The sequence below is a fragment of the Telmatherina bonti genome (assembly GCF_933228915.1).
Source record: "Telmatherina bonti genome assembly, chromosome: 6".
NCBI lineage: Eukaryota > Metazoa > Chordata > Actinopteri > Atheriniformes > Telmatherinidae > Telmatherina > Telmatherina bonti.
Window position 1 is genome coordinate 9,945,288 of NC_136624.1, and position 27,662 is coordinate 9,972,949.

At 42.5% G+C, this 27,662-nt stretch overlaps 2 protein-coding genes across 2 annotated transcripts in view; both read right to left on the reverse strand.

The window, feature by feature from the left end:
- The window catches only part of LOC306757309 (serine/threonine-protein kinase 35-like), an 11,913-nt gene extending 11,313 nt beyond the window's left edge, over nucleotides 1-600 (reverse strand). The window contains exon 1 of the mRNA XM_079242323.1: nucleotides 71-600. Within this exon, the coding sequence (XP_079098449.1) occupies nucleotides 71-536 (466 nt within the window). The 5' untranslated portion in view covers nucleotides 537-600. The remainder of the gene's footprint in view (nucleotides 1-70) is intronic.
- Nucleotides 601-2,932: 2,332 nt separating this feature from the next.
- On the reverse strand, nucleotides 2,933-27,261 carry LOC306757737 (3'-5' exoribonuclease HELZ2-like; the record flags this gene model as incomplete). The annotated part of the gene is made up of 19 exons (XM_079242863.1): nucleotides 2,933-3,127; nucleotides 3,660-3,827; nucleotides 6,265-6,421; nucleotides 7,459-7,668; nucleotides 7,758-7,907; nucleotides 9,793-9,985; nucleotides 10,091-10,207; nucleotides 11,984-12,128; nucleotides 12,220-12,375; nucleotides 12,460-12,597; nucleotides 12,708-12,793; nucleotides 13,549-16,951; nucleotides 17,075-17,150; nucleotides 18,158-18,956; nucleotides 19,907-20,530; nucleotides 22,914-23,428; nucleotides 25,311-25,418; nucleotides 25,526-25,709; nucleotides 25,910-27,261. 19 exons carry the CDS (start codon nucleotides 27,259-27,261, stop codon nucleotides 3,027-3,029), a joined length of 8,682 nt encoding a protein of 2,893 aa, XP_079098989.1. The 3' UTR covers nucleotides 2,933-3,026.
- Between the last annotated feature and the right edge of the window lie 401 nt (nucleotides 27,262-27,662).

The following is a 27,662-nucleotide window of genomic DNA, read 5'->3' on the forward strand; positions in this document are numbered from 1 at the left end:
ACAGTCACAAAGACCCGGATCAGAGTCCAGAAGGAACGAACCAGCACTGCTCGTCACGCGCCTTGCTCACCTTTCAGTGACGTCTCCACCAGATGCAGGTACTGTTTGGACCGTTTGTTCCCGTGGCTCATCTTTTGGGCCATGCCGTTCCTCTGCAGCATGCACTCCTCCAGCTGGACAACGTTCTCGTGCCGTTTGTCCAGACTCGCGAGGGCCCAGAATTCTTGCAGCGCGAGCTCTACGTTCTCCGGCGCGTCGCACCGCAGCTTCTTCACGGCAACCCTGGCTCCGGACCTGCGGGTCACCGCCTCGTACACCACTCCGTATGTCCCTCTGCCGACTTCCCGCAGCAGGCTGTAGCGGGGAGCCCGGAGCCTGGGCTCCTTGGGGAGACCGGTCCCGGAGTCCTCCTCCATGTCATGGTCCGCTTGTTTCAGGCTCAGACACCTCAGCACTCTGGTCTTCACTGCTTGTCCGAAGCCAGCTCGCGCGCTCCTCGTGCGTTCACGGAATCTGCCACTACCACCTACATCCATAAATCCGCGTAACTCCCGACCTGTTCCCAGATTCCGCAGAACTCGTTGCCGACATTATGTCCGCGTCCAGAAGAAACCGGAACCGTTCAGCAACGTGGGCCACGAGGGAGGAGGGTTAACACAGGAAGGGAAGCGGAAGGCTGCGACCATTTCCGGCTCCACAAACCTTTCCGAAACCTTCAAAATAAAGCCTACGTGGCCTGCATAGACTATATGAAAGATGGACGGAGCCTTCGGCGGTAAAAAGTGAAGCCTATACGGAAGTGCATAAAACTGCAGTTCCCCCTTCATCCACTAGGGGCTGCAAAACAGAGCAAATTCCCGATAGACTCCCATGTTAAAAAGACCAACTTCACAGCAGAAATAAACATGTTTACAGCCTGGTTCAAAAATCCATTTTCAGTTTAATAGGTCAGGTTTACCTTCATGACAACTGTGGGGGAAGTGAATTTTTTTTTCTAACTCGCCCGTTTAAAAATAATTTAATCTCGAAGTTCGACATATTTAGGGGCATATTGATTGACAGGTACCCGATCCCCCACTTCAAGTAAGCAGAATGTAAAACAACCGCAGTTTTTAGCTGGTTAACAATGTGATTTAGCTTTAGCTCGCTTACCTCTGTTCGCTGGTTAGCTCCTGTTATTTCCGGGTTAGCTCGGTTAGCTCTTAGCTACAGGCAGCTTGGAGTCCGCTAGATGTCAGTCATCCACCACAGCCCCCCCCCCCCCCCCCCCCCCCCTCCCTCAACTCCACCTCTTTGCCCATATTTGTATTTTCCAGGTAAAACTACGCGCATGCCTCTGCCAAGATGGCGATGGTAGGAACCGCCCACCGAGCTTCTATTCAGCTCTTCAGAAACCTATGGGTGACGTCACAAAGGCTATGTCCATCTTTATTTATAGTCTACGGTGTCATTATCAGTCAACTGGCTGATGAAACTGCAATCTTTCTTGGGAATGCCAATCAGGTTCGTATTGCCTTGCAAATTATTGATGAATTCTCCAAAGTTTCTGGCCTGATTCTAAATTTAAACAAATGCCAATTATTAGCTGTTAAACATTGTAATATTTAACATATTTGTAATATTTCTGTCCAGACTGAAGCGACTTATCTAGGTATAGTCCTTTGTAATGACCAAAAGAGATTAATTTTAGCAAACTTTCCACCTTTTAATAAAAAAAAACTAAAACTAAACTAAATTGTTGGTTGCAAAGAGACCTGACAGTAAGAGGAAGAGTCTTGCTCTCCAAAGCTGAGGGTTTATCCCGGCTAACGTATGCTGCCCTCTCTCTTCATGTGGATTACAAAACCTGTAACAATATTGACTGTATGCTCTACAATTTTATCTGGAAGAACAGAACACACTATGTCAGAAAAAGTATAATAATAAATGACTATGAAAATGGAGGACTAAATACCTTAGATTTCACTACTCTAAACAATACCTTTAAAATCAGTTGGGCAAAACATTTTCTCAAAAATCCTGTCTCCATTTGGAATTTTATTCCCAATTACATTTTCTCCAGGTTTGGCGGTCTGAATTTTATATTAGGCTGCAATTATAATGGAGAGAAAGTTCCGGAAAAACTTTTGTTATTCCACAAACAAGTCCTTTTAACATGGTCCCTAATATATAAACATAATTTCTCTCCCAATAAATATTTGATTTGGAACAATCGAGACATATTATATAAGAATAAGTCTTTATACTTCCCTAATTGGATTGAGAAAAAGATTATCTTAGTGAAACAGCTGTTTAACGGTAATGGACTCATGTCTTACTCAGAATTCCTAAACATTTATAAATTTCCAGCCACTCCCAAAGAAATTGCGATAACATTTGATACGATATCTCCGGGTATCGGGCTTGCAGCACCCAAGGCTGTAAAACCTTGAAACACTTGACAGCTTCTGGGACGCCGCGTGACATTCTTCACAAGTTTTACTTTACAGACACTTGCAACACACTGGCTTCTTTGTGACAATTGCATGTGTCACTAAATCTTACAAAATAAATATGAAAGAAATGATTCAATGAGACCAGACAACACACAGCTTTCATAAAGATGTTTTAATATTCAATTCATATGATTCAGCTAATGAGAATAAAATAGCAAAACAAGGAATAAAATGTCACATAGTATAAAAACTTATTACCTACCCACTATTACAAAAAAACTGGTAAATATTAAAGAGACAATTTCTTTATTAAAATACAGGGCTGTCCACATAAATACAAAAACATTGCGGGAATTTCATACAGTAGAGATCTGCCATTTCAGAACAAATATCCAAACTGGCCCGAGATGTCAGCGGTTAATAACAACCTAAATGTCTTTTTTTTTGTTTGTTTTTTTTTAGTTGCATTTGTAAATAGTATTTATTTACCTGTCCGCCTGGTTTGAGAAAGTTTTCAACAATACAAAAGAAAAGCCTTAAAAATCCTGTTTCTGCTCCATGACAGGCGATTGGAGATGATCATCTGTGGCTTTAAACTGAAATCTTGTCTGCTTTGGTAACAGCATTAATGCTGCTGTAGTATTGGAGGAGATTATCCCATGTTCTGCTGCATCTCAGCAGCTTCTGGTTGCCTTTCAGACAAGAGGAAGGAAAAAGAGGAAACATGTTATTTTAAATATAGATGGTCAAGCAGAAATCCTTATTAGAAATCTCTGATTCTGGATGCTACTTATGTGTGTTCTCTATCAGCACTGAATCTCACAGTATCACACACTTTGCACTCAAAGCAGTGAAGCTCTGTGATTTTTCCTGGTAAACAGTTTGGTGATGTGATGCCAAGCTGTGGTGGTAGAAACACATGACTACCACGTCTTTAACCCCGTGATGCCTGCTGTCACACCACCTCTAGTCTTTCTTTGTTTTGTTTTTTTTATATTTTATTTATTTGCTGTTATTTATCTTATTTTTTATGTATTCATTTTTCTATTACTTTAATTAATTTATTAAACATTTAAATCAAATTTTATTTTATTCTAGTCTCATTCTTTTTATGTTATGAATTTTTCCTGTATTTTTTTGTTTCTATATAACTGTAAATAAATCAGCCATTACAGGGTTAAATCTTTTGATCCCAAAGTTGAGAAAAAGGAGAAAAGTTCTCACCAATGATGCAGAGTCCCTCCTTGGCCCTGGTGATGGCCACGTTGATCTGGTTGGGGTCGCCCACAAAGCCCACATGTTTGGACAACCAAGCTGGTTCGGGTTTGCTCATAATCTCTTTGCTCGGAAGGGAGACCACTGTTGATAAAATGACGTAGCGCCATTCACTCCCTAAAACAGAAGAGCTAGTTTGAGCTTTGCACTTTGTGAAACAGACTACGTCTTACTTCAGGATCAGCAGGACTGAGAACCTCACAGTAATTCAATCCAATTCAGAGCAATCACTCATGTTTCCACAAGCCTTCTACCAGCAAAACAACACGGGTCAAAAACTACCACAAACATTTTCAACTGGACATGAATCCATCCATCCATCTATCTTCTGCCACTTATCTGGGGTCGGGTCGCGGGGGCAGCAGCCTAAGCAGGGAAGCCCAGACTTCCCTCTCCCCAGCCACATTTGCCAACTCTGTGGGGGGAATCCTGAGGCGTTCCCAGGCCAGCCGAGAGATATAATCCGTCCAGCGTGTCCTGGAGTTTCCCCAGGGTCTCTTCCCAGAGGGACATGCCCGGAACACCTCACCAGGGAGGCATCCATGAGGCATCCTGACCAGATGCCCGAGCCACCTCAACTGGTTGCTCTCGATGCGAAGGAGCAGCGGCTCTACTCTGAGCCCCTCCTGGATGACCGAGCTCCTCACCCTATCTCTAAGGGAGAGCCCGGCCACCCTGCGGAGGAAACTCATTTCAGCTGTCTGTATACGAGATCTCGTTCTTTCGGTCACGACCCACAGCTCATGACCATAGGTGAGGGTAGGAACGTAGATGGACTGGTAAATCGAGAGCTTTGCCTTCTGGCTCAGCTCATTCTTCACCACGACAGACCGGCGCAGAGTCCGCATCACTGCAGACGCCGCACCGATCCACCCGTCAATCTCACACTCCATCCTTCCCTCACTCGTGAACAAGACCCCGAGATATTTAAACTCCTCCACTTGAGGCAGGACCTGACTCCCGACCCAGAGAGGGTAATCCACCCTATTTCGGCTGAGGACCATGGTCTCAGATTTGGAGGTGCTGATTCTCATACCAGCTGCTTCACACTCGACTGCGATCGTTCAAGTGAGCTGAAGATCACGGCCAGATGAAGCCAACAGGACCGCGTCATCTCCAAAAAGCAGAGACCCAATCCTGAGGTCACCGAGCCGGATCCTCTCAACACCACTCACCAACTCCGCTGCGCCTAGAAATTCTGTCCATATAAGTTATGAACAGAATTGGCAACAAAGGGCAGCCTTGGTGGAGTCCAAACCTCATTGGAAACAAATCTGACTTACTACTGGCAATGCGGACCAAGCTGTGACATCTGTTGTACAGGGACCAGACAGCTCGTGCAAGGGGGTCCCCAGGGGACACGGTCGAAAGCCTTCTCCAGGTCCACAAAGCACATGTAGACTGGTTGGGCAAACTCCCATGCCCCCTCCCGGACTCCAAAGAGGGTATAGAGCTGGTCCACTGTTCCGCGACCAGGACAAAAACCGCACTGCTCCTCCTCAATCTGAGATTCAACTATCCGGCAGACCCTCTTCTCCAGAACCCCTGAATAGACCTTACCAGGGAGGCTGAAGAGTGTGATTCCCCTGTAATTGGAACACACCCTTGGTCCCCCTTCTTAAAAAGGGCGACCACCACCCCAGTCTGCGAGTCCAGAGGCACAGTCCTCTATGTCCACGCTATGCTGCAGAGACATGTCAGCCAGGACAGCCGCACAGCATCCAGAGCCTTAGGGAACTCCGGGCGGATCTCATCCACCCCCGGGGCCTTGCCGCAAAGGAGCTTTTTAACCACCTCAGTGACTTCAGCCCCAGAGATAGGAGAGTCCACCCCTGAGTCCCCCAGCTCTGCTTCCTCATCAGCAGACGTGTTGGTAGGATTGAGGAAGTCTTCAAAGTATTTCTTCCACCAACCCACAACGTTCCGAGTTGAGGTCAGCAGCTCCCCATCTCCAGTGTACACAGTATTGACGGAGCACTGCTTCCCCCTCCTGAGCCGCCGGGTGGTGGATCAGAATCACCTCAAAGCTCTCTTTCTCCATGAATGGACATGAATCTTTTGTCCTTAATCATGAGGAAAATTGTTTAAAGTTCATAAGCAATCCCTAAGAGCTGGAGGAAGCTGAAAGTCAGCAGCCAACAGGAAAGATGCAAATTACTGAAAGATGGAAGGAGGAATGAAGAACAGTTGTGGAAAACTCTAACATGTCTTATAAATAAAATTCCTAACCTACATTTTGAGGAAATATGCTGTAAATGGTCTGCATCTCTGCATTTATGATGGTCGAGATACATTTACAGATCTTACAGATCTTTTAATACTCTGGGCTTTCATTTCATAAACAGGAATTTCCTTCTAATAAACCCCCTGTTGGTTTTCTTTAGTGTGTAAATTGTTAAGATAACTATGTACTGTGTTTAGGCACAACCAGTGGATGGATGGGTGCATTGATCAGTGTCTATAGAGCAGGACGAGTTCCTGCAGAAATTCGCTAATGCTTCACTTGTCTCTGTCATTTTCCTTCAGTGAGGGGTTTGTTTTTGGATCTGGTTACCTTGACTTTTTGTGATGGTGGTTACTGTGATTCCTTTCAGGTTCTTCTTCTTCAGCTCTTCACTGATCTCTGATACCTGGGCATTGTAGGGTGAAAGCACCACAATACTTTTCGCCTTTACATTTGCTTTCTGCACCAACATTTCAGCAATCTTCACCTACAAAGAAAAGACATCAGTCATAAAAACATGAACATAAGCAGCAATGTTCTCACTATACACCTGGTCTAGATACATTTCAGAGTCATCAACAACCAGCTACTGTGTTTTCATGACATGTTAATAAGAAATGTTTCAGAAGAAGATTCTTCACTGGGAGATTAGATGTTTCTCTGATTTCCTGATCTATCATCATCATCATGATCCATGTAAGCTTACCCCATAAAATTACTATATCAATGCCAAAAAACAACCAAATATAAATCCAGAGTCCATCTACACATTACACTTCATATCCACTTTGCCTCCCACAGTGTTTAACATAAAGAAATGCATTATTTGGATGTATAGCAATGGGGAAAACTAATGTCAGCACGGTGACAGAACAACACTGGTAATAAGCTACAAAGTACAGATGTTTGATATTGACATTTTTACCAATATCCAATATACTAATTTTGTCCAACTTTGAATTTCCGATACCGATATGAAGCGATACAGATATTTTTATGTGAGTTGTGTCAAACAAATAAAAATATATGGAAAACTGTACATGACATCTCTTATATTTGGCCATTTTGAGTTAGAGGAGACATAGCTGAAGAGTTTGATAAGTAATCTGTGCATATTGTGTAAAAGTTAAGTCATTAAAAAAGTAAAAACTGATACCGATAATTTCCAATATTGCATTTTAATGCCGATTTAGGCCGATAATATCAGTAGGCCGATAATGTTGGATATCTCAGGTACAAAATGACTTCACAGATCAAATAACCTGCCAGGTAATCAGGTTTTGTTAAAGAGATTAAAAGACCTATTAACTGTTTTTTTAAGTATCTTCACAGAACTTCCCGTTATTCATCTATCAATGTTGTTTAAATGCAACTATGAAGTTCATCATGACTTCCATGATGAATTTTCTAGACACAACGTATTCTCTATCCTGGATGTACCACAGAGCTTTACATATTTCTCACAAATCCTGGAGGGAAAGATAAAGTTTTACACATCTATCAGAGATGAGTCTGGTGCCGTACCACTTTGTCTCTCTCCCTCTGGTTGGCTTTGGAGTTGTTGTTGCCCTTGTTAGTCTTGACCACCAAACGGACCGTCTCTCCCTTTATGTGTCCAAATACGACAGCCATTGTCCTGCCTTCAACACGTAGCAGACTGTTTGGCTGCTCCACACCCGTCTTCAGTTTCCCGTCATAAAACTCTTCTGATGGGAACTTGCAGATATCCTCATGCTGTGAAAGTATGACACGTATATTATGTATGATGTATGTTGTACATCGCATGACATACTTCAAATATAATGTTTATTTCAAGTTTTTACCATTCTGTACTGAATGTCCAACATCACAGCCCTGTTTTCATGGAGTGTATCGTAGTAGCGCTCAAAAAGAGACTTGTTCATCCCCAGTTTCCTTACATGCTCATTCTTCACGATGGGTCTCAGCTGTTTGTGGTCACCAATCAGAACAATCTGGAGGCCAGAACATATTGACAATGTAAACATTAAACTGATCAGGGCAAGCATGATGGGTCATTAGAGGAAATGTAAGAATTTATGGTTAGTTCAAACATATCTGATAAATTAAAGCACAATATTGTAATGAGATCAGCTGTGTTACAGGAAGTGTAACAAGGAACTCAAAGTTACAGATATGTTTATGCTTATTTGGAATCATTTGGAATAATGTAAAATTATTCAAACAATTTAACCTTTTAAATGACAAATTATTTACACAATGGTGCTGAATTTGTGGAAAAATAAAACAAAATAAATTCCATAATTCATTTTCCATAAAATATATGTTTGGGGATTTTTTTTTAATTGAGTTTTAAATGTACTTAAAATTTGTAAGAAAACCCATACCCCAGAAACTTATAAAGGATGATTATACATCCTTAATCTCATAAAAGTAGTTTCCTACCATATAGCAACCCCGAATTTATTGAATAATCAGTTAAAATCTGGAACTCAGGGGACCAGCTAGTTGACCTTCTAGACTAGAAACTGTGACTTGGGGACATTTACCCAGGAACAGTCCAGGGGACTTTGTTCCAAAACATTTCATGGATGTACTTTGATTTGCTTTCACACTGTACTTTACTTAAAGGAACTATATGTTTTGTTTTAATTTCCTAAAGAAAAGTACTTGTTACGCAATATGTAATGTGGTCTGCGATGGACTGGTGACCTGACCGGGGTGTACCCTGCCTCTCACCTGCTAATTGCTGGGATAGGCTCCAGCTTCCTCTAGATTAAATGGACTAATGGAGGTTAAAGAAATGGAGGTTAAGAAAATTAATGCATGAATGAATGAATGTTGATTAATAATAATAAAACCAGGCAACAGCCTAAAGAAGTGCACAAGATAAAAGTTACTACTTTTAAAGCACCACACACACACACACACACAACTGCAGGACTTACAGTAAACATGCAGTCTGCAACGCTTGGAGTGCCATGCCTACCGTAGAACTCACAAACTTTTACCGGGGATAGCAGTGAAGTCTAAGGACTCATGGGAAGTGAGGCCCATCACCATGGAGGCTGACGTCTCTGGGTATTGTGAGGTTGTCTTTAATGACACATCTTATCAATGTTGCATGGTGGTCTGGGACAACACCTTGTGAGTGTGCTCAAACTATTGGGAGATCACATTTCTTAGCCTCTCTGGAAAAAGGTTTTCTCCAGAATGTCTGAAAAGAGGTTTCAGTGATTTTTAAGCAGATTTAGAGGCAGCAGTGTAGGTTTCATCCAGGTCGTAGAACAATTGACCAGATCTTTATCCCCACAGAGTTGCTGAGGCATAAGTGGGAGTGTGACCATCTAGTCTTCATGTGTTTTGTGGACTTGGAGACTGTTTCCTTCTGGAGATTCTGTTGGGGATGCTCCAGTCCACTGTGGTTATGAGATCTGGGCTTAGAGGTATAGGTTCGGATTTACTGGTTAATATATGTTCTATCTTGTAACTTATTGTTACAAGATTTGGGTAATGACAAAAAAAATCTAATTGCATATACAAGCGTCTCAAATGAGTTTCCGTTGCTTCAAAGGGGTTCAGGTGAGGGTGTTCAGGAATCTGAAGGAAAATCTGAAAATTTAAACCTTTGAATTGTTTAAAAGTAAGGGTTTTTGGGTACATGCACCCTCGTTTATGGTAGAATACAACCTTCACCACCAAATCAATGATCTACCAATAATTTTGATAGACTTAGAGAAAAAAATCTATATACAAACTATAAAAGATAGCCTACTGTGTGAACAATCTGAATGTTTTAGCTTAAATTTCTGAAAATTTGCAAATGATAAACAAAAAAAACCAAAAGCACTGACAAAAATATTAAGCTGAGTAAAGCACCTGTTCTGGTTTGTTGCAGACTAATGGGATCAGTGCCTGCGGTTCTGTAGCCATTGCACATTCATCAATAAGGATCTGCCTGGCGGTGACGGAGAGAGTCAGGCTGGGGGTGGATGACTGTGTGCATGTGCACAATATGATGTCGTGCTGTTTAAGCTCATACACTCGAGCTTCTCTGAGGAGGTTCTTGTATCTATGAGGAAAGAGAAAAGATGACTTGTTCAGTTATTACTTCTGGTATATTACTGTACAGCATTGTGCTAATGGATTTACAGTATTGTTAGTAAGCATAACTTACTCTTCCACATCTTCATCAGTCAACTTTTCTCCACCTCTAATTCTTTCATCAAATTTCCGTATTTTAGCTGCGCAAGGGTTTGGCTCCTCTCGCATGCGGTGGTGCAGGGTGATGCTCCTGGAATCATGTAAAACATGAACATTTGGAAAGATTTCTGGGTACAATCCTAAACGGGGTGTTAAAGTTTTCCTCCAGACACCAACTACACTCATTCATTTTACCCATGCTAATGTAATGGCCTTTTACTTCGGATTCCATGCCACTCTGGGCTTTAAGACTGCCAGCAGGAGGCAGGAAGTAAAACAGCAATACACCTTAGTGACATCTAATCTGCTGAATCAAGAAGAAGAAATAAGTAAAACAGCAGAGCTCAAAGCAGTCAGTCTATCTACTGTAATCCTCCCCTGCTAGTCTCATTCAAAGAATTCTCTGTAAGAGGGTTAACGTTGATTAACATTAACATTGATTGCATGACAAGTGCTCACAAGACTAAAAGAAAATGAGAAAATTAATCACAATTTCTAGAAATTGTATATTTGAAGTGAAAAAATGTTATTTTGCAGATAAAAAAAAAATTTAATATGTTCACATATAGAATATAGTTCATAGTTATGAAAATATGTACAAATGCTTTAAAACCCTGCAACTGAAAAATATGGATATAAATATATATATTTTTTGTAGTTCTGTCACACCTAAGGTCACACCTTACATCACACACTGGTGAGGGCTTCGAACCAGTTTGAGATGCGGCTTTTCTAAGGTGACATCAGGTAAATTGAGCAACATTTTGATAAACCAGTTGGGAATCTAAGAAAGAATGTTGTGACACTAAATTATGTTTTATGCTTGACTATCTTAATCCACTTTCCCAACATGCTCTCTGTTTATCCTAATATATTTCGGCATGCTACATACGCCACAAGAAGCGAGAAATTTTTTCTTGGTTTCGAGGCCCTGAGAATAAATTTAAGTAATTTTGTTCTCGCGGATGTGATTGAAGATAATTCTTGACACATCAGGCTGGCAGGACTTTTTTCTTTTGGGGTTCTGAGAAGTATCGTGTGATTGGTCAGACATTTGAGGTGGGCGTGGTTAACAGAAAAGAATAAAGCGTAAAGTTGCCACTTCTGCATTTTTGCTGATCAAAGTAGTGAGAAATTCAAACATTTTTACAACTTGTGGCATTTAAACATACAGATGCAGCCGCGTGCAAATCCTGTCCTGCTGTGTACAAAGTTTCTTGTTAAATATGAAATAATAAATGATAAATATTTTTTTTTTTTTTTTTTTTGGGGGGGCGTTGAATTTGCTATTTTAAAATGCATGAAGTGAGAGCGAGATAAAGGTTTTTGCAACAGTACCAGCGAGAATTTAAGACTACTTTCACCCCTGGTGGTGAAAGCCAAGATACAAGACATTCATTCTTTCTTTTTGTAGTGCAAAACAGTTACAACATCTCATTTTTGTTGTCTTTTTGTTTTTCATCCAATTCATTATCTTCACCAGTTTTTATTTTGTATCATGAGTATTTAGTATTGTTTGGCATAACTTCATGTCATGTTTAAAATATGCAGTCTCTGTAGGAACATGGTGGTGCCCATGTCTTAGCGTTAGCTGCTAATGTGGGGGCTAATATTGTGCAAAGCAGACCATGTGTGGTTGTTTTGCTTTATTTATACTCCAACATCCTTTTGCTGTATGACATTCTGTCTTTTAGTGTTCTGCTCTTGCTGTGATCGTGTCACTAGTGTCTCTTTAACTGAGTATGTTGAAAAGGGAAGAAACAGTGTTTTGCACATGCAGTTTTTTTTCTTAAAAAAGAAAAAAACATAAATCAAATTTATGGGTTTACATGCATAAAGATATCAGAAAACTGGGAAAGCAGAATACCTAAGCTCTGGCTTGGAACGATCTTGGCGGAAGGCTCTTGGGGAAAAATACAGAGTGCAGTCTGGATAAGGATAATCCAGCATCTCAACTTGCTGGCTGTAGACCCTGAGGATCCGTAGACTCTTCTTTAACCGCATCAAGTATTCTGCATCACAACAGTCAAAGGATACATATTACTATATTGATTCCAGAAAAGCAAAAACTTGGAAATGAAACATCAAAACAGTGCAACTTGCCTGCTACAACATCAACAGACTTGTTGGAAGGACCACAGTACAGAATAACTTCTTTTTTATCTTTGTCTTTTGGGTCATCAGATTTCCTTGGATTTTCAGAGTTCAACTCAGCAAACCAGTACACGATGTACACCCCCACAACTGTCTTCCCAGTTCCTGACAGGCAGATAAACCAGAAAGATTTTACATCTCACAGGTAAATGAAATGCACTAATGTAAATTACGTGCTTTGACTCTTACCAGGTGGTCCCTGTATTAGCGTAAAGGTATTATTTAGAGCAGTTGCAACAGCACGATGTTGGCTGTCGTTGAGCTCTGGTAGTATTCCTGGTAGCTTTTTGGTTCTGATTTGATGTTCTAAGACACTCCGCGGTTGAACTATGAAAAAACAAAACAGAGCAAAATTCTGCTATTAAAACTGTTTTTAAAAAAACTCAATGAGATCTGAATAATTAGAAATGTCTGTGACCCCTGAATACCATACATACCCTTTTTTGGGATCTTTTGTCCAAGCATAATGTTTTTAACAAGGTCACATGCAGTTTTCAGGTTGATAACAGCACTTTCTTTCCGGCTGTGGCAAAAGCAAAAAGGAATTTAGTTATTTTAAACTGACACATAAAAAAAATGCATGTAAATAAGGGTGGAAGTCATCTCAGTGCAGCTCACTGAAACGGTTTCCACCAACAGGTCCAGATTGATACGAGACAGGTTGATACTGAGAGTGGGAATCTTTTAACACATCACGACTGAATTCCAATACAAATCTGGCTGTGATGTGATTATAAAACAATTTTTGAGGCACATTTTCCCCCAATGTGACGATTTCACTAGTACTACTTCACAAGAGGAAATGTCTAATAGGGTTTTTCATTAGTTTTCACACCCTATGAAATAGAAAACTGGTTCATCTACTGATTAACGTGGGACAACGTTTATTTCCACCATATCAGAATAAAACGTGAAGCTGTATTAGATCTTTCCAACAAAGCCCATAGAAGCTTAAGCACTTCGACACACAGGCTTTAACTGCAGAGGGGACCAGTTAGGCTTTACGCTCTGCTGTGTGCATGCCACAGATTGTTCGGGTGACTAACTTCCACAATTTCTAGTTCTGCTTTTTGTGTTCTTCAACATTATGTTATTGATTTATAGTTTTTTTTTTTTTAAAAAAAGATGTTTTTTCACATTTATTGACTGAATTGTCTGAATTCACTTTGCTATGGAAACACAACGGAGATGATGGTTTGATGAATCAAACTGAATCAAACTGAACCAAACCGTCCCATACCAGGCTGGACCCCTGGGTGGAAACAAGGCTAAACTTACATGTCAGGCAGGAGCTTTGGGATTATTTCCACTGTGAAACGAGTGTCTTTCTCAAAAACACTCTCAGGAATGTTTGCCATAGGCAAGTGATGGACATAGAACTCCACCTTACTTCCGACATTTTTCTTTACATCCACTGCTGTTGTGACACCATGGGCCACCCATGTGTACTCTTTTGGGTCCACCCATGCAGAGTGTTCCAGTGCTGATGCCAACTTCAAACCCCTTTTCCGGATGCAAAGAAAGCACTTTGCAAGGTTGCATTCAATGGCCCATTCCTTGATCCAGGCCAGAGGTAAGAAGAAGCTTCCTGCTAGCATGCCTTCCTGCTTCTGACTGAGTTTCACCACCAAGTTTTCGATGATGATGCTGTCGCTTTCATCTACTGCAGTAGAGGCAGACTCCATTTCACACATCGGTTTCCAGATACGCACATAATGACCAGTGTCGCCATAGTTGGGCTTCGATAACTCATGAGCCAATCTGGAGAAGCATATGATGGGGCTTTGAATGTGGTTTACACAAATCTCAAACTTTGGTTTGATGTGTACCAACTGAACACAGGGCATGCTGGAACTTCTCCTCTCCTCTGAGGTCATTTGGACATTAAGAGTGTCGCCTGGCTGCAGCTGGAGGAGAACGTCAACCCAGTGCTCAGGTTGCTTGCCTACACCTTTTTGAACCTCAGAGGAACATGTGTTAGTCGAGAGAAAAGGAGGTGCAGAGTATGGGTGCAAAATAATCTGATTCCCTGCATTAGCGTCCCTCAAGAGAGACTTTGCATCATCAAAGTTTCTGTTGTCAATTGCTTGACATACACTTTTCCATACTGTCATTGGAACCTCGACAAATGGAGAACGGGTTGGCATCATATTCAGCTCCTGGACTGGCATGGAGTCAGCTGCATAGATCCGTTTCTTCCATTTCAAAGTGATGGTGCGACTGTCTTCATCAGAAATTGGTTGGTCCTCTAGTTGTAAATCTTTGCACATGACAAACAAAGTCATAGGAAATACGCTCCTGCTGAAAGGAAATGAAATGGCCAAACTACCTGCTTCCTGATCCACAGAAACAACAAATGCTAACTTTGGGGCACTTTGTGTTTTCATGCTCACTGCGTACATGATCTGCTCAGTCTTTTGCTCATAATCCTTGGCTTCCTTGATCTTGATTTCAAACTGACCACATAGCTTTGTGATCTCTGTTCGAGTGTGCTGGACAGGCTTGTTACATATGACTGAGTGCAAGAGTCTTTGTGAGATGACGTCCATGTAACGCCTTATGGGGGACGAAGCCTGTGTATAAGCTGGTAAATTCAGAGAATAATGGCCAATCTTTGCTTCAGGTGAGGAGTTTGAGCGCACAACGTAAGCTTTACTGAGGCATCGTTTGAACTGACTGATTACCGGCTGGAGCAGAGGATGAATGTCATCTGCAGCCACCAGGTCCACCATTTTGTCTGTATCATCATCTCTGACAGCTGACAGGATATCTTCCCACACTTCAGATAGTATGCGGAAACTTTCATATTCCTGGGGCTGTTCGTCAAGCTGAACTTTGGGCCGCACATGAAAAGACAATGGGATTAACTCTCCACATTCCTCTTTGAAACTTTCGATCTTGTCAGGACATGGTTCCTTCTGACAGCGGAGTGGGGTGTAGGACCTGGTGTTCTGGGAATCGAGCAAGGTCTCTGCAGCATGTGCATTAAATAGCACACTCAATTCTTCAATCATCTGATGGGCTTTGCGCTTCCCAGGCAATCTGTCATCATCACATTGAGAATAAGCCCAGTCTGCAAGTCTACTTCTCCTACTGGCTTTTGTAAAGCAGTAGGCCACAGAGACACAGTCCTCCAGCGTATCAAACCTGCACCCACCTTTGTATCTTTGAGAGATGATGTACTCTGCCTCTTCATATGATAACTGTCTGTTGGATTTGATCAGGGACAGCTGAAATCTGGGCTTTCCATCAATCTCATGTGTTTCTTTTTGCACTTTGAACATGAGTGAGACCACCCTACGATCCTGCCCTGACAGAAGACTAAGGCATCCAGTGCTTAGGTTCTTAGGAAACATGTGAATGGGACTTTCTTGTTTGCCATATTTTGAACAACCTTGTTCTTCTGCATTCTTATCTAATAGACTACCTGCTCTCACAAAACTGGCCACATCTGAAATATGAATTCCCAGCTCATAATGGTCCCCAGTATCCCTGACACTGATGGCATCATCCAGATCTGTTGCCTCTGCTGGATCAACAGTAAAAGTGAAAGCCTTTGTTTCATCCCGTCTGTATGAACAATCTTGATCTGTCACGGTCAGCCCTTCGGTGGTTTCATCTGGGTTGGCTGCGACTCCAAACTCCTCTTTTTGCAGCCAAAATATGTCATTCCCAGGTCCAGAATTTTGGAGAATATCTGTGACTTTCCCCAGAGGACAGAAACATAGATCTTTCCAGCCAGTCACTTGCACAACAAAGACATTGTTTCTGATGTCGTTCTGATGATAAAATTCTTTGATAGTCCAGTATCCTTCAGTTTCCTCCCATACTGGAATGAAGTTGCGTTTCTTTTTGTTGACCAGTATGCAAACTTTAGGAGCACTCCTTTTGAAAGGTACCATCATTCTTTTGAAAAACCTGCTTAAATGGTCTTTTCCTCTCTTGCTGTGATCTTCCTGCTCAAGAAAGCAAACTAGTTCGCGTGCAGATTCATCTTCCTTGATGATGCTGATCACCCTTGCCTGTTCCACCGTTGTCATTTGTACAACCACTTCGTCTCCTGTGAAAGCCTTCCCGAGATCTGCTCTCCCCTGAATGCTGACATGTTTGGTACGGCCATTAAATGGTACAACATAACCTCTGTTATACCACTCCCTCACTAACTTTCCTCGTTTGTAAATCTCTGGGTGTTGCTCACATAACTTCAAGAGATCTTTCTGAACATTTGTCACTTTGCATGACTCCCTTGACTTCTGGTTTAAGTCTTCATATCTCAAACTGTCTTCATCTGAGCTATAGTCTGTTTGTAGCTGTTCATATTCATCTTTCAGCTCTTGAAGAATTGTATCGTTGAGACTGTTGCTCTCATCCACACGTTCAACCTTCTGAAACCTAGAAGTTTCCATGACATCTCTTTCAAAGAAGTCTTTGGCGTAGTGCTGCGGTGCAATGCTCTTGTTGCTAATGCAGTGATCTATGAAGCTCTTCCAGATTTGTGAGCATTTTCCAAAGCAACAGAGGGCAGCAGCATCTCCAACGACAACCACCTTAGACTGAGCCCTGGTCATGGCCGTGTTTAACACCCTTGGATCATTGAACAGTGGGAGACCAGAGAGGTGGGAAGATTCAAGGCTATCGCGTGTCTGCACAGCTGTCAGAATGACTGCTCTGAACTGTTTTCCTGTCAACACAGAGCAGAGATTTCATTATAGAAAGAGATATTTACAGTGGTGGAGTTTGACTTTGGCCGTTCTTTATGTTAAAAAATGTTGAGCAGGAATGCCAGAAGTTTGATTCAACTTACCTTGGACATTTGCAAGAGTTTCAACATTGACTTTATTGAGGCGGTGATTCGAGAGTGAGGACCTAATCTGATGGACCTGTGTACCATAACAAACAGATAATTACTTGGTTACACTACATTCATGCTAACAACATTAGGCAGAATTCACACAAATACAGCGCAACACTTGGAACTCTCTGAGCGACAGCTACAAGATCACATATACGGACATTTTTATTGCCAGTCCAATCCAATCCAGTAAAATCCAATCTGATCCAATCAAAATTTATTTATAGAGCACTTTGAAAACATCACTGTCTACAAAAGTGCTGCACACAGCAATGGTAAAACATAACTATCACTCAATAGCATTCACGACCCGTGAGGATTAGCCCCACACATCATCCACACCCTGGCACTAATATATATATATATATATATATATATATATATATATATATTGTTTTGGTTGGTGACATATATATCACACAGTTCTTGGCTTTCAGAGAAATATTAGTATCTGTTCACACAAAACCAACTTTGTTGTTTTTTTTGTGCCACTATGAATCAAAAGTATCATGTTGGTTTTATTCCATCCACAGAGGATCATATTCTTTTTTCTTTTCAGACATAAAAAATTTGTCTGATGAAAATGACTGATGAAACGTTTGTTCGCAATGGCTTCATTACAATTTCAGAGTCAAAATAGAGGTCTCTTGGTGATTCTTTTTTTAAAATAAAATGTAATACAGTCTCTGAATAAAAACAACATTTTGAGGCTGGATAGCAAACCCCCTACATGGGATGAAAATGTCTGGAAACCTTCGGTAGATCACCTAAAGGGTAATCTATCAATCACAATATTTACCCCTGCGTTGCACATTGCTGTTCCTGAGAAACTGTTGACGACATAAGTGATAGCACTCGGCGTGCTGGACATCTAGAAGTTTTAAAGCTCAATATTGAAAGTAAGAACATTTCCACAAGTACAATGTGAAAGGAACGCAGACGGTTTGGGTTGTGTAGCCATAAAAAAGAAACTTATCAGTTAGAATAACCTGAAAAAGTAAGGCTCTGGTCAAAATGAGAGCTGATAATGTTTACCTGGAAACCTTCCGACAGAACGCAGATGGAAGTCTGGGCCTTGGGACCCCAGGTTGACGGCCAGTGTGTGAGAATATCTTTGACGGCTTTGACCACTTCAGCAACTTCCTGTCTGTTATACCAGGACATGGACATATTATGTAAGCGGCAGTCCCCCCTGACGTGGTGGAACTTCAGGGCATGGCCATTTGCAGGAGCTGGAATATTTCCAGCTGCTTTAATGACATCGTTTTTACCAACATAGAAGTGAGTGGATACAAACTCCACTATTTCTTTGGTTGAGCGGTAATTGTCATTGAAGATGATGCGGCTGCTCTGCGCAGCATCACACTTTTGGCCTTGATAGTAGTGAAACAAGCGAGTCAGGATTGTGTGATCTGAACGGTGGTGATCTTCAACTGAGTGAAGTTGGGGGCCCATTTGCATGTGGTCCCCAGCTAAGACAACTCGAGTGTTTGGCCCAGCAAGACCAAGAGCCATCAAAGCTTCACATTCCAGCATCTGTGAGGCTTCATCGATGAGAATGTGGGTGAAAAATCCCTCTGCAAGCTGCAGCTCATGAAAGTGTCTTGCCATTGTTGTGGTAGTTATGACTATGTTGTGGTCATTCAGGACTGCTTTGGTTGGTGGCAGGAAACGGCTTCTATCCCCTGAGAGGAAACAGTATTTCAGAGTGATCTCATCTGTGGCAAACAAAGCACTGACATGCTTGTTAGCTTTAATTCGAATTGGCCTCAGTCCATTTTGGTTCTTGCTGATGAAAGGATGGAAGTGCTCTCGGACGTACAGATCTGCAGAACTGAGAGGGAGAAACATGACAGGCATCAAAGCTCCTTGTCAAAAATAACATCTGGAACTCAAAGCCAACAGTGCAAGAAATGGGGACCAAGGGGCTATTAGCACCCCTACAGATAAAGACGTTCTGGGCAGAGATGGATCTGGAGCTTCTGTTGTTATGCAAAAAGGGATGTGAATGCTCTCTTCAAGTGCACTGAAAAGCAATGCCAGATGAATCTGCCCTATTCTGAAGATTCTGTTAGTCTAAATAAATGTAATGTTGAATCAGCATTATACGCCAAGTTTGTGGCTGCCCATTCTTTGGTTTTGTCTTTTATTGTACACTCAAAAATAGAGGTACCAGCTTGTACCTAAAAAGGTACAAATGCTTGTCGCTGGGGGTGTACTCTTTTGAGAGACATTTCTGTACCCTTCAGTTCTGGTCTATTTTTGTACCTTATCAAGTTCAACCTCACCTTATCAAGTTATGTTTTTTTTATGTTTTCACAGGATTAGGCCTGGTCCATGCAACTTAGCAATATTATCTTATCTTTAATCTAGAAATAATCTTCAAAAACTCAAAATACTGACCAGACATACACTTAATTTGCAGCATCTGACCTTCATTGTCTGGTGTAGTAAATGACTGTTAAGTATTACTACTGTCATCACTCAACTCTGCTCTAGTTTGTAACATTACAGCCATTAACATTACATTTTTCAATGCTGCAGGTTCCCTTATGGTCGAAATGGTACAAATTTGTACTTTATGTCACTTTGAACCCTTTTTCGTACTCTGAAGGTGTGCTTCTGGTCTCTTAAAGACCAGTATTGTACTATTGACAGAACATTTCTTTAAAATGTACCTATATGTACAGAAATGTACTTATCTTGTACCTCTATTTTTGAGAGTGTGTTAGTAGGACATGAAGAGAAAAATGAAAGGACCCCACTTTCTGAATGGCGACTTACCTGTTGGTATATGTGCAGATCAGCACTTTGTTGTGAGGGAGCTTGCAAAGCTCTATGGCAGCTGTTGCTAGGGTGAAGGTTTTCCCAGTTCCAAAAGGTCCATAAATGAGGAGAGGTGCCACAGACTGTTTCCCATCACAGTTTCCCACAATGAAGGCAACTGCAGACTGCTGCTTTGAGTTGAGCTCCTTGTAGGCTACGTTACTAACAGGAACGCCACACTTCCTAAGGTCTGGAAGAACTCTGCTTGTGTCAGGAAGAAGGTCTACAGCTTTGTGCATGATGCAAAAGCTGCGGCGGTCCAGCTGAAACTGAACCTCCACCTGGTGCGACTCGTTGCCTCTAAGCTTCATATCCGAGCAGCATTGTTTAGACAGCTGCAGATATATGTGGCTTCTGCTAGTTCTGGATGGCAGAACAATGGCTTCATATACTTTGGAGTTTGGATGGTAGGAGTTTAAAGAGGCTATCAGGGCTGAGCGGATGCTTCGTTTCAGTACCTGTCCCTCAGGGGTGTCCAATGTGAGGTTACAGGGAATCAGGACTGAACAGAACAGCTGTCCTGGAGGAGACGGTTCATCGTTCAACATTTCTGTTGTTTCCATTACTCCACGAACATTTAGCCTGAAATAAACAGGGATAAAAGTCTTTTTTGTAAATAAAAGCAAATTCCGAAGATGTAAATGAAATACGACATTTATTGAGGTCAAAAAGGGCCGTGCTTGAAAACTGAGCGCACGGTAAACACTGGTTACGTGTATGTGTTATGAACAAGTAAATTAGTGCCTGAGAGTGAACACATCACAAGAGGCATTTGTACACTGTGAGGGATTAACACAGTATTTTCAACTCAAGAACGATCTTCATAAGAGGTAGCTTAAAACTTTTAAAGAGGAATGTAATGTTTTAATTAGTCTGTTTTTTCTTTTTTTCTTTTTGTCTTTTTGTTTTTTATTCTCTTAACTTTTTTACTTAGTCTAAATATCTTTTATTTTTACAGTGTTTTAGCTTTCAGACACAGTTAATGATGCATGGACAGCGCCTCTTGAGACATAATTTAATATGTTTGCTATTGTCATGATTTGTGTTGGCAGCAGTGGGTTGTGGGTGTGGTTTTCTGTGCAGGGGAGTGTCCGTTCCAGCAGCTTGCTGTCACAGCATTTAAGGTCTGGGTTGCTCACACACCTCTGCTGGATTGCTGTTGACCTTTGTGTGGTTTAGAACAAGTCGTTCGCAAGTTATTTCTCCTGTTTGTTGAAGTGAAAACTAATTTATTTGAAACTGTTCAGAAGTTGCCTGCCTGCTTCCAAACTGTCTGGACACCTGCACAATGATTTATTTTGTCAATAAATCTTTTGGATTTTTCAACCTCATCTGCTTTTGGGTCCTCTCAGCTTCATCTATGACAGCTATGTTGGGTATATGTGGGATTAAAAGGGTCTTGATTTAAGGGGATTTGGTGAGTAATGGTTTTTTGTTTTTTTTTCAGAAAGAACTTCCTTAAAATGTTGTCAACACATGTAAATAAACAATTCTGAGATGTGCCATATTCATAAGGAGTGATTCCACTGAATCTTTAGAAATCTTGACCACTTTAGATCAGCTCCTGAGCAAAAACTACATCTTCAATTTGGACTGAAATATTCTACAAAGCATGTAGATTAAAGAGCTTCTGATTTGTGAAACCTTTATGCTGTTTGTGAAAATCTTATATGATGTTGCAGAAACCTTATCCAACTAACACATTTAGCTTTTCTCACTACCTTTGGTCTATAAATGAAATAAAAACAAATAACACTTCAGACTAAAGTAGACAGTTATTTCTGATCTCAATCATAAAACACTGTAACAAGAAAGAGAGAAAAAAAGAATTTCAATCATTTCAGACCATTTTGCTGCCGCCCAGCTAACACTGCACCCGGCCTCTATGGCCACTCCCACAGATGGTGAGATCACAGGAGGGGAGGCCCATTTAACCCTTTGGGGCTGAGCTTGACCGGTCCCCATGGGCAAAGGCCCGACTGCAAGACACTCGCCCTCATGCCCCACCCCCAGGTCTGAATCCAGAGGGAGGGCCTGGGCAAGGGAACCTATACCTGAAAGTGTGTTGTCATTGTAACAGTCTTTGAGTCAAACTAAGTCTGGTGCCTCCCCTGGACACCCTTTTGCCATGGGTGACCCTACCAGGGGCATCTGCTCAGGATGCCTCCTGGACACCTCCCCGAGAGGTGTTTGGGGCACATCCATGTTGGAGGAGACCCCTGGGAAGACCCAGGACATGCTGGAGGGATTATATCTCTCGGCTGGCCTGGGAATGCCTTGGGATTCCCCTGAAGAGCTGGAAAATGTGGCTGGGAAGACGGAAGTCTGACCTTCCCTGCTTAGGTTGTTTCCCCAGCAACTTGACCCTGGATAAGCGGCAAAGAATGGATGGATGGATGGATATTTCAGACCCTGCTCATTCCTGACCTCCTATCTGTGTTCAGACCAGACCTTCTTCACTCCACTGCAATAATAGTTTCTCTTGGATTTATAATTAGATGCTCTGCAGTTGTCATACTAAGTGCTGTAGTTCTTAAAAATTTCATATAATAAAAATATCCTATTTTGTCCAAGTTTTTTTTCTGGGTGCCTATGATTCATCCAGGATATTTTTGTTGGTTCATATTGGTACTACGGGTAATTCTTTTCATTATTGCATTACTGTTTTGTTGTTGGCCAAAAACTGCCCAATCAGAGGAGAAGGCACAATTGCCAGTCGCTGCTTCCTAAGTGTCAAAACTCCAGCAGTTGCGTGAGCGTGGCTGGCCCAGGTGAGCATGCCGTGACAGTGCAGATATACCTGCTTGTGATGTGTTTTCACTTGCAGGTACTGGTTTACTCACTTGTAACATGTGCACACGCCTGGTGTTTACTGCGCACACTCTTTGTTTTCATGCAGTTTTCACACACCCTTTTGGAACTAAATAGATGCCATACAGAGAACTGTTAAACATGAGCATGTTACCTGGAGACCACCTGGTCCTCTGCTTGTTCTTCATCATACAGGAATTGGTGCATCTTTTCTTTGTAGTTGTCCTTGGTCAGCGATGTTGGTTTAGTAGTGGAGGATTTGTGCACAGAATTCATCTGTGGGGGCTTGTACTTCTTTAGGAGCTCCTCCTGTTCTTCTGTCCTAAATGAACAGGGGATAACTACCCTGTTCCCTCTGTGCCAGCGTTCCGCACTTTGAAAGGTGGCGCCTTGATATGAGCTTGGCTGTTCAGAGTCATCAGATGACAGCTGGCCTACTCTGACTTTTAGTTTCCTCAGGAGCACTGGCCTCATGGCAAAGTCCAGGACTAACCACTGTTCATACAGGCCTGGGTTGACGGATGAAAAGAACACCGTGATGGAGTAGGTCCCGTTATTGCTGAGAATCTGCTGACCTGACAGGTAGACACACTGATCAGAGCTGCTTTCATCCAGGCTGAACAAAGCTCCTGGTTCCTGCTTCAGCAGTGCCACATGCACAAGCTGTCTCTGCATAAACACACAAATTGACACCATTTCAACATCTGGCAAGATGGATGTCCTTACATCAGCTTCTCACACTCACATCAACACTTAAAGCATGCACAAAGAGGTTGGGATTTCCAGTAATAGACGTGTGTTGTCCTCAATCTCACTCTTAGTTCTGAGGGTGCAATTAGCTGGTTTGCCTTGCTTCATCTTTCTGAGATGAGTCATCAGAAAGATGAAAAGGGTTTGGTGGTTGGGGAAAATGGAGCAGAGGGAGCAAATGTTTGATTTTAGACATCTTGGATTCGTTTTAGGTTACAAACGAAACTGTGCATTGTGGTGATGAGACACAGAGAGAGAGAGAGAGAAGAAACCTGCAAAAAGAGAAAGAGAGCGCGAGAAACAGGTAACAGCGATGAAAAGAAGACAGATATCCTGCTCCTGGATGTACAGTTAAATGTGTTAGGGGAACAAGAAGAGATCTGTGTGTGTGTTATGTCTGAAAATTCAGTCTGCAGACAGTATAAAGACCTACTAATTAAAAAGACATCTTCAAAACATGCCTCACATTAGTAAGATACTTTAGTTTTTAAAAGGAAACTTTATGGTTATTGCAAGCAGGAAATGCACCTGATGCACCTGCTGGGGAAACTAGGGCAGGTCCCAGTCCACAGTGGGTAGTTGGCTGGATCAGGCTGGACCTTCCCCAGAGGTGGGGGGTCCCTGGGTTTACTCTAAGTTCGTTCTGGCTGCATCCTCTGCTTGGGTGCATGGTCCTCCCTGCTTGGGGTGACTTGGAGTTGTGCTCTGTGGTGGTTGCCTGTTACTGGCAGCACTCTCGGTCTGCTTCTGCTCCAGTTGTATTCACGTGATTGCCTAACCAAACTCACCCATGATACTTTATACTCATGCACACACTCACACACACGCACACACATAGTTGCTGTTGTATTCATTGGTTTTCAGTTTTTCTTCCCACAGGTGTTCCTGATGATTGTCTGCTGTGTTTTCTTAGAGGCCTCAGGTTTCTTTATAGTTGTAGCAGCAGGTTATTTGTTTTTCTGTTTAGATTTGATTGGCCCTGCGTTAGTCTGGCAACCTGTCCAGGATGTACTCTGACCGCACTGTTGTTTGCTGGGAAAGGCTCCATTTTCCACGCGACCCTCAACTGTAATAAGCGGTATAGAAAACAAATGGATGGTTGGCTTGGTTAGACAGTTGTCTGGGGTTGTTTTAGTTTTTTTTTGTATCTCCTTTTTCCTCACTTTACCCTCCCCTTTTCTCCCGTCTGTTGTTCCTCTAGTGCAGAGGTGTAAATTTGGTGATAAACACATTTAAAACAAAATAATAAAGAATAATATTTCAGATTTGAGTGGAGCCTCATATCCACAAGGTTGCTGTTGGCAGAGCAAATTTGTTTGGCACAACTACAGCCAGACCATAATTCATCTTTCATTATGCTGGATGGGACAGCTTAAAAACAAAAGAAACAAACAAACAAAAGAAAAACAAACAGTTAACCAGAAGACAACCTGCTGAGTGCTTCAGGTTCCTGTGCAGGAAAATCAGCTTCACAAATCTCTGAGCTGCGTAGACAGCCGGCATCATCGTAACACAGTCAGTCAGTCGCGGGAAAGCTGGAGCCTATCCCAGCAATCATTGGTCAAGAGGCAGGTACACCCTGGACAGTTCACTTATCATCTCACATCTGCTTCATATTAAAATTACAGAGGTGGGGAACTTAGCTCCAAACCATGGAGATATTCAGATTTTGATCTGGGAAACAGGAGGACTACTGGTCTTAGTTCTGGGATTTCTGGTTTTTGAGAGGTGAAAGGTGTGTTTACATGTCAAGTGACGGGAGACCAACTTCCAGGCCGTTTTCGAGAGGGGAACGCCTTACCTCTGTCTCAACTTGGAAGTTCCACTGCAGGGCAGCATCAGTCTCCTCACATTCCACGCTTAGATCTTCATCACAGGAGATGCTGACGTCGTCAACTTGTTCACACATCTGTTTTGATTCATTAGTGATTAATCAATATAAATATGATCCCTCTCATTATTACTCTTTCCTCCCCTAAATAACACCAGACAGGAGAATGCGTGGTGGAGACTCACAATGTCCCTGTCCTCGGTGCTGTTCCTGTACTCCTCCAGCAAAATCTGGTTGTAGCTCATGAGGCCCTGGTCTTGGATGCTGCTTCTGATCTCCTCCTCGTCAGCAACTCGCATCATCCACTCCTGCAGCTCCTCCGCAGAGTGAGCTTTGGGACAGTTGGGACCATACTCGCAGGTCTGTGGTCTGAGATAAAATGCTTCATGTCATGGTGGTTTAGTCTGAACACAGATTTAGCAGGCGTGGATGATGTTTTGTACTTTCTACTTTGACATCTACACATCTTCACAGCTACACACAGAAACAATGGGAAAGCTGCAGAGGAAGATCTGGTGAGGCTGACAACGTGGAACATGGACACACAGCCAGCTTGTGGATCTGATTACCTGTTGCAGAGCCATAACTCTGCCCGCCGGTTGTGGGGAGGCTGGCGTCTTCTCCACCTAGTGGTTGTGTCCTGGGCCAGCAAGATGTGCTCTGAGGAGGAGCAGTGCTTGTAGAAACTCTCTGGAGAGGACAGCTCCAGGAGACAAACTCTGCAGGACATGGTGACCTGTCTGGACTGGGTCTTCTCTGGGTGGCTGAGCTGCAGGAGGTGAGACTGGATGGCGAGCCCGCTGTGTTCCGCCTTCCACACCGCCATCTCCACCTCGCTCTGGGCTTTGATGCAGTGGCCTGGCTGGTGCCAGCAGGGCTTTCCCTGCCTGACATGGCTGCAGAACTCAAACTGGCAGTTGTGTGGAAGAGGGCGGATTTGGCTGTAGATGTGCTTCGTGTTTTCTGAGTGGTGATGAACTAAGACTGGGTCCCAGGCGTGTGCCGCATCTGCAGAGCAAGTCTCGCTCCAACGTTTGGTTGCTAGTTTCTGTGGACGCTCATTAAAGCAGTGTTTGCAGAACTGAATGAATTCTCCAGAAAATTGCCGGAGGATGGTTTCAGCTGCTTGTTCTGGTGTCATCGAAAAAGATTTAGACTCCATTAGGCATCGGATTAACTCAGATCTATCTTTTTTATGCTGTCTTAAATAGTTCCATATGAAGGCTTCTTCAGAGCTTTTGGCGTAAGTGCATCCACGACCTAGCGTGTGCTGAGTGCATCCTGAACCTTCCACATAATAGTCACAGACTTTGTAGAGGACATTTGAACCGATATGTCCACCAGTGGGCCGCTCAGAGATGTGCTTCCACTGTGTGGATACTTTGTCCTTGGCTAGAAGCAGATTCCCCCCACACTTGTGTACAATTGTATGGACTTCATAGGTTTTTTCCTGAATTTTAACTGAACACAGATCACACGCAACCTTCAAGTCCAGGACTGAAGATAGATCAGATGCTGCTGCAGCCCCTCTTGGCTGCTCAGGTCCTCTCTCAGACTGGGCAACCAGACTACAGAGATACTGGTGGTCTAGCCAATGCTGCTTTTCAAAGTTCCACACAGCAGCTTCCTCTGTGCTTCTCGCATAGGTGCAGCGGTTCTTGTGCTGTGTGCAGCCCAAGCCCTCCCTAAAGAACCAACAGAGCTCATAGCATATCGGGACTGGGAATGATGGCCGTTTGGAAACAGGCCTCCATTTGCTGCCACCTTTGACTCTACAGAGCAGCAACGTGCGCTCACACTGGTGCTGAACCGATCTGAGACTGTACGTAACCTGCTTCTCCTGGACAGTGCAGCGCACGCAGGCAAGTTTCAGGTCATGAGTCGACAGCAGATCAGAAAGGATGGAGACGCTCCCCGACATGGTGACGCGGTAACAATGCTGTCATCAGTGCAGATTGTTCTGATCCATTAATGCATCCAGCTTTGCTACAGTTGGTCTGAAAAACAAAAGAGCAGTGAAAAATTACCATTAGTACGCCAACTAGTCAGGATTCTGACTTCTAGCAGATAAAAAATGGTTGGACAGAAATAAATCCATGATTCATAACCATCCTTGTGCTTCCAGCACTGCAACAGCGCCACAAAAAACTTTCAGTTTTGCACCGGTAGACCACGGGACCACATAAATGATCATTTAAAGACAGGGGAGATTTTACTGTTATCTTCGAGCAGTTCTGTTGTACTACTTCTTCCTGCCACTTGCAGCAGTAATATATGTATAGTTTTACAATGTTTAAAGAGCTGAGCTTTGAACAAAAAATA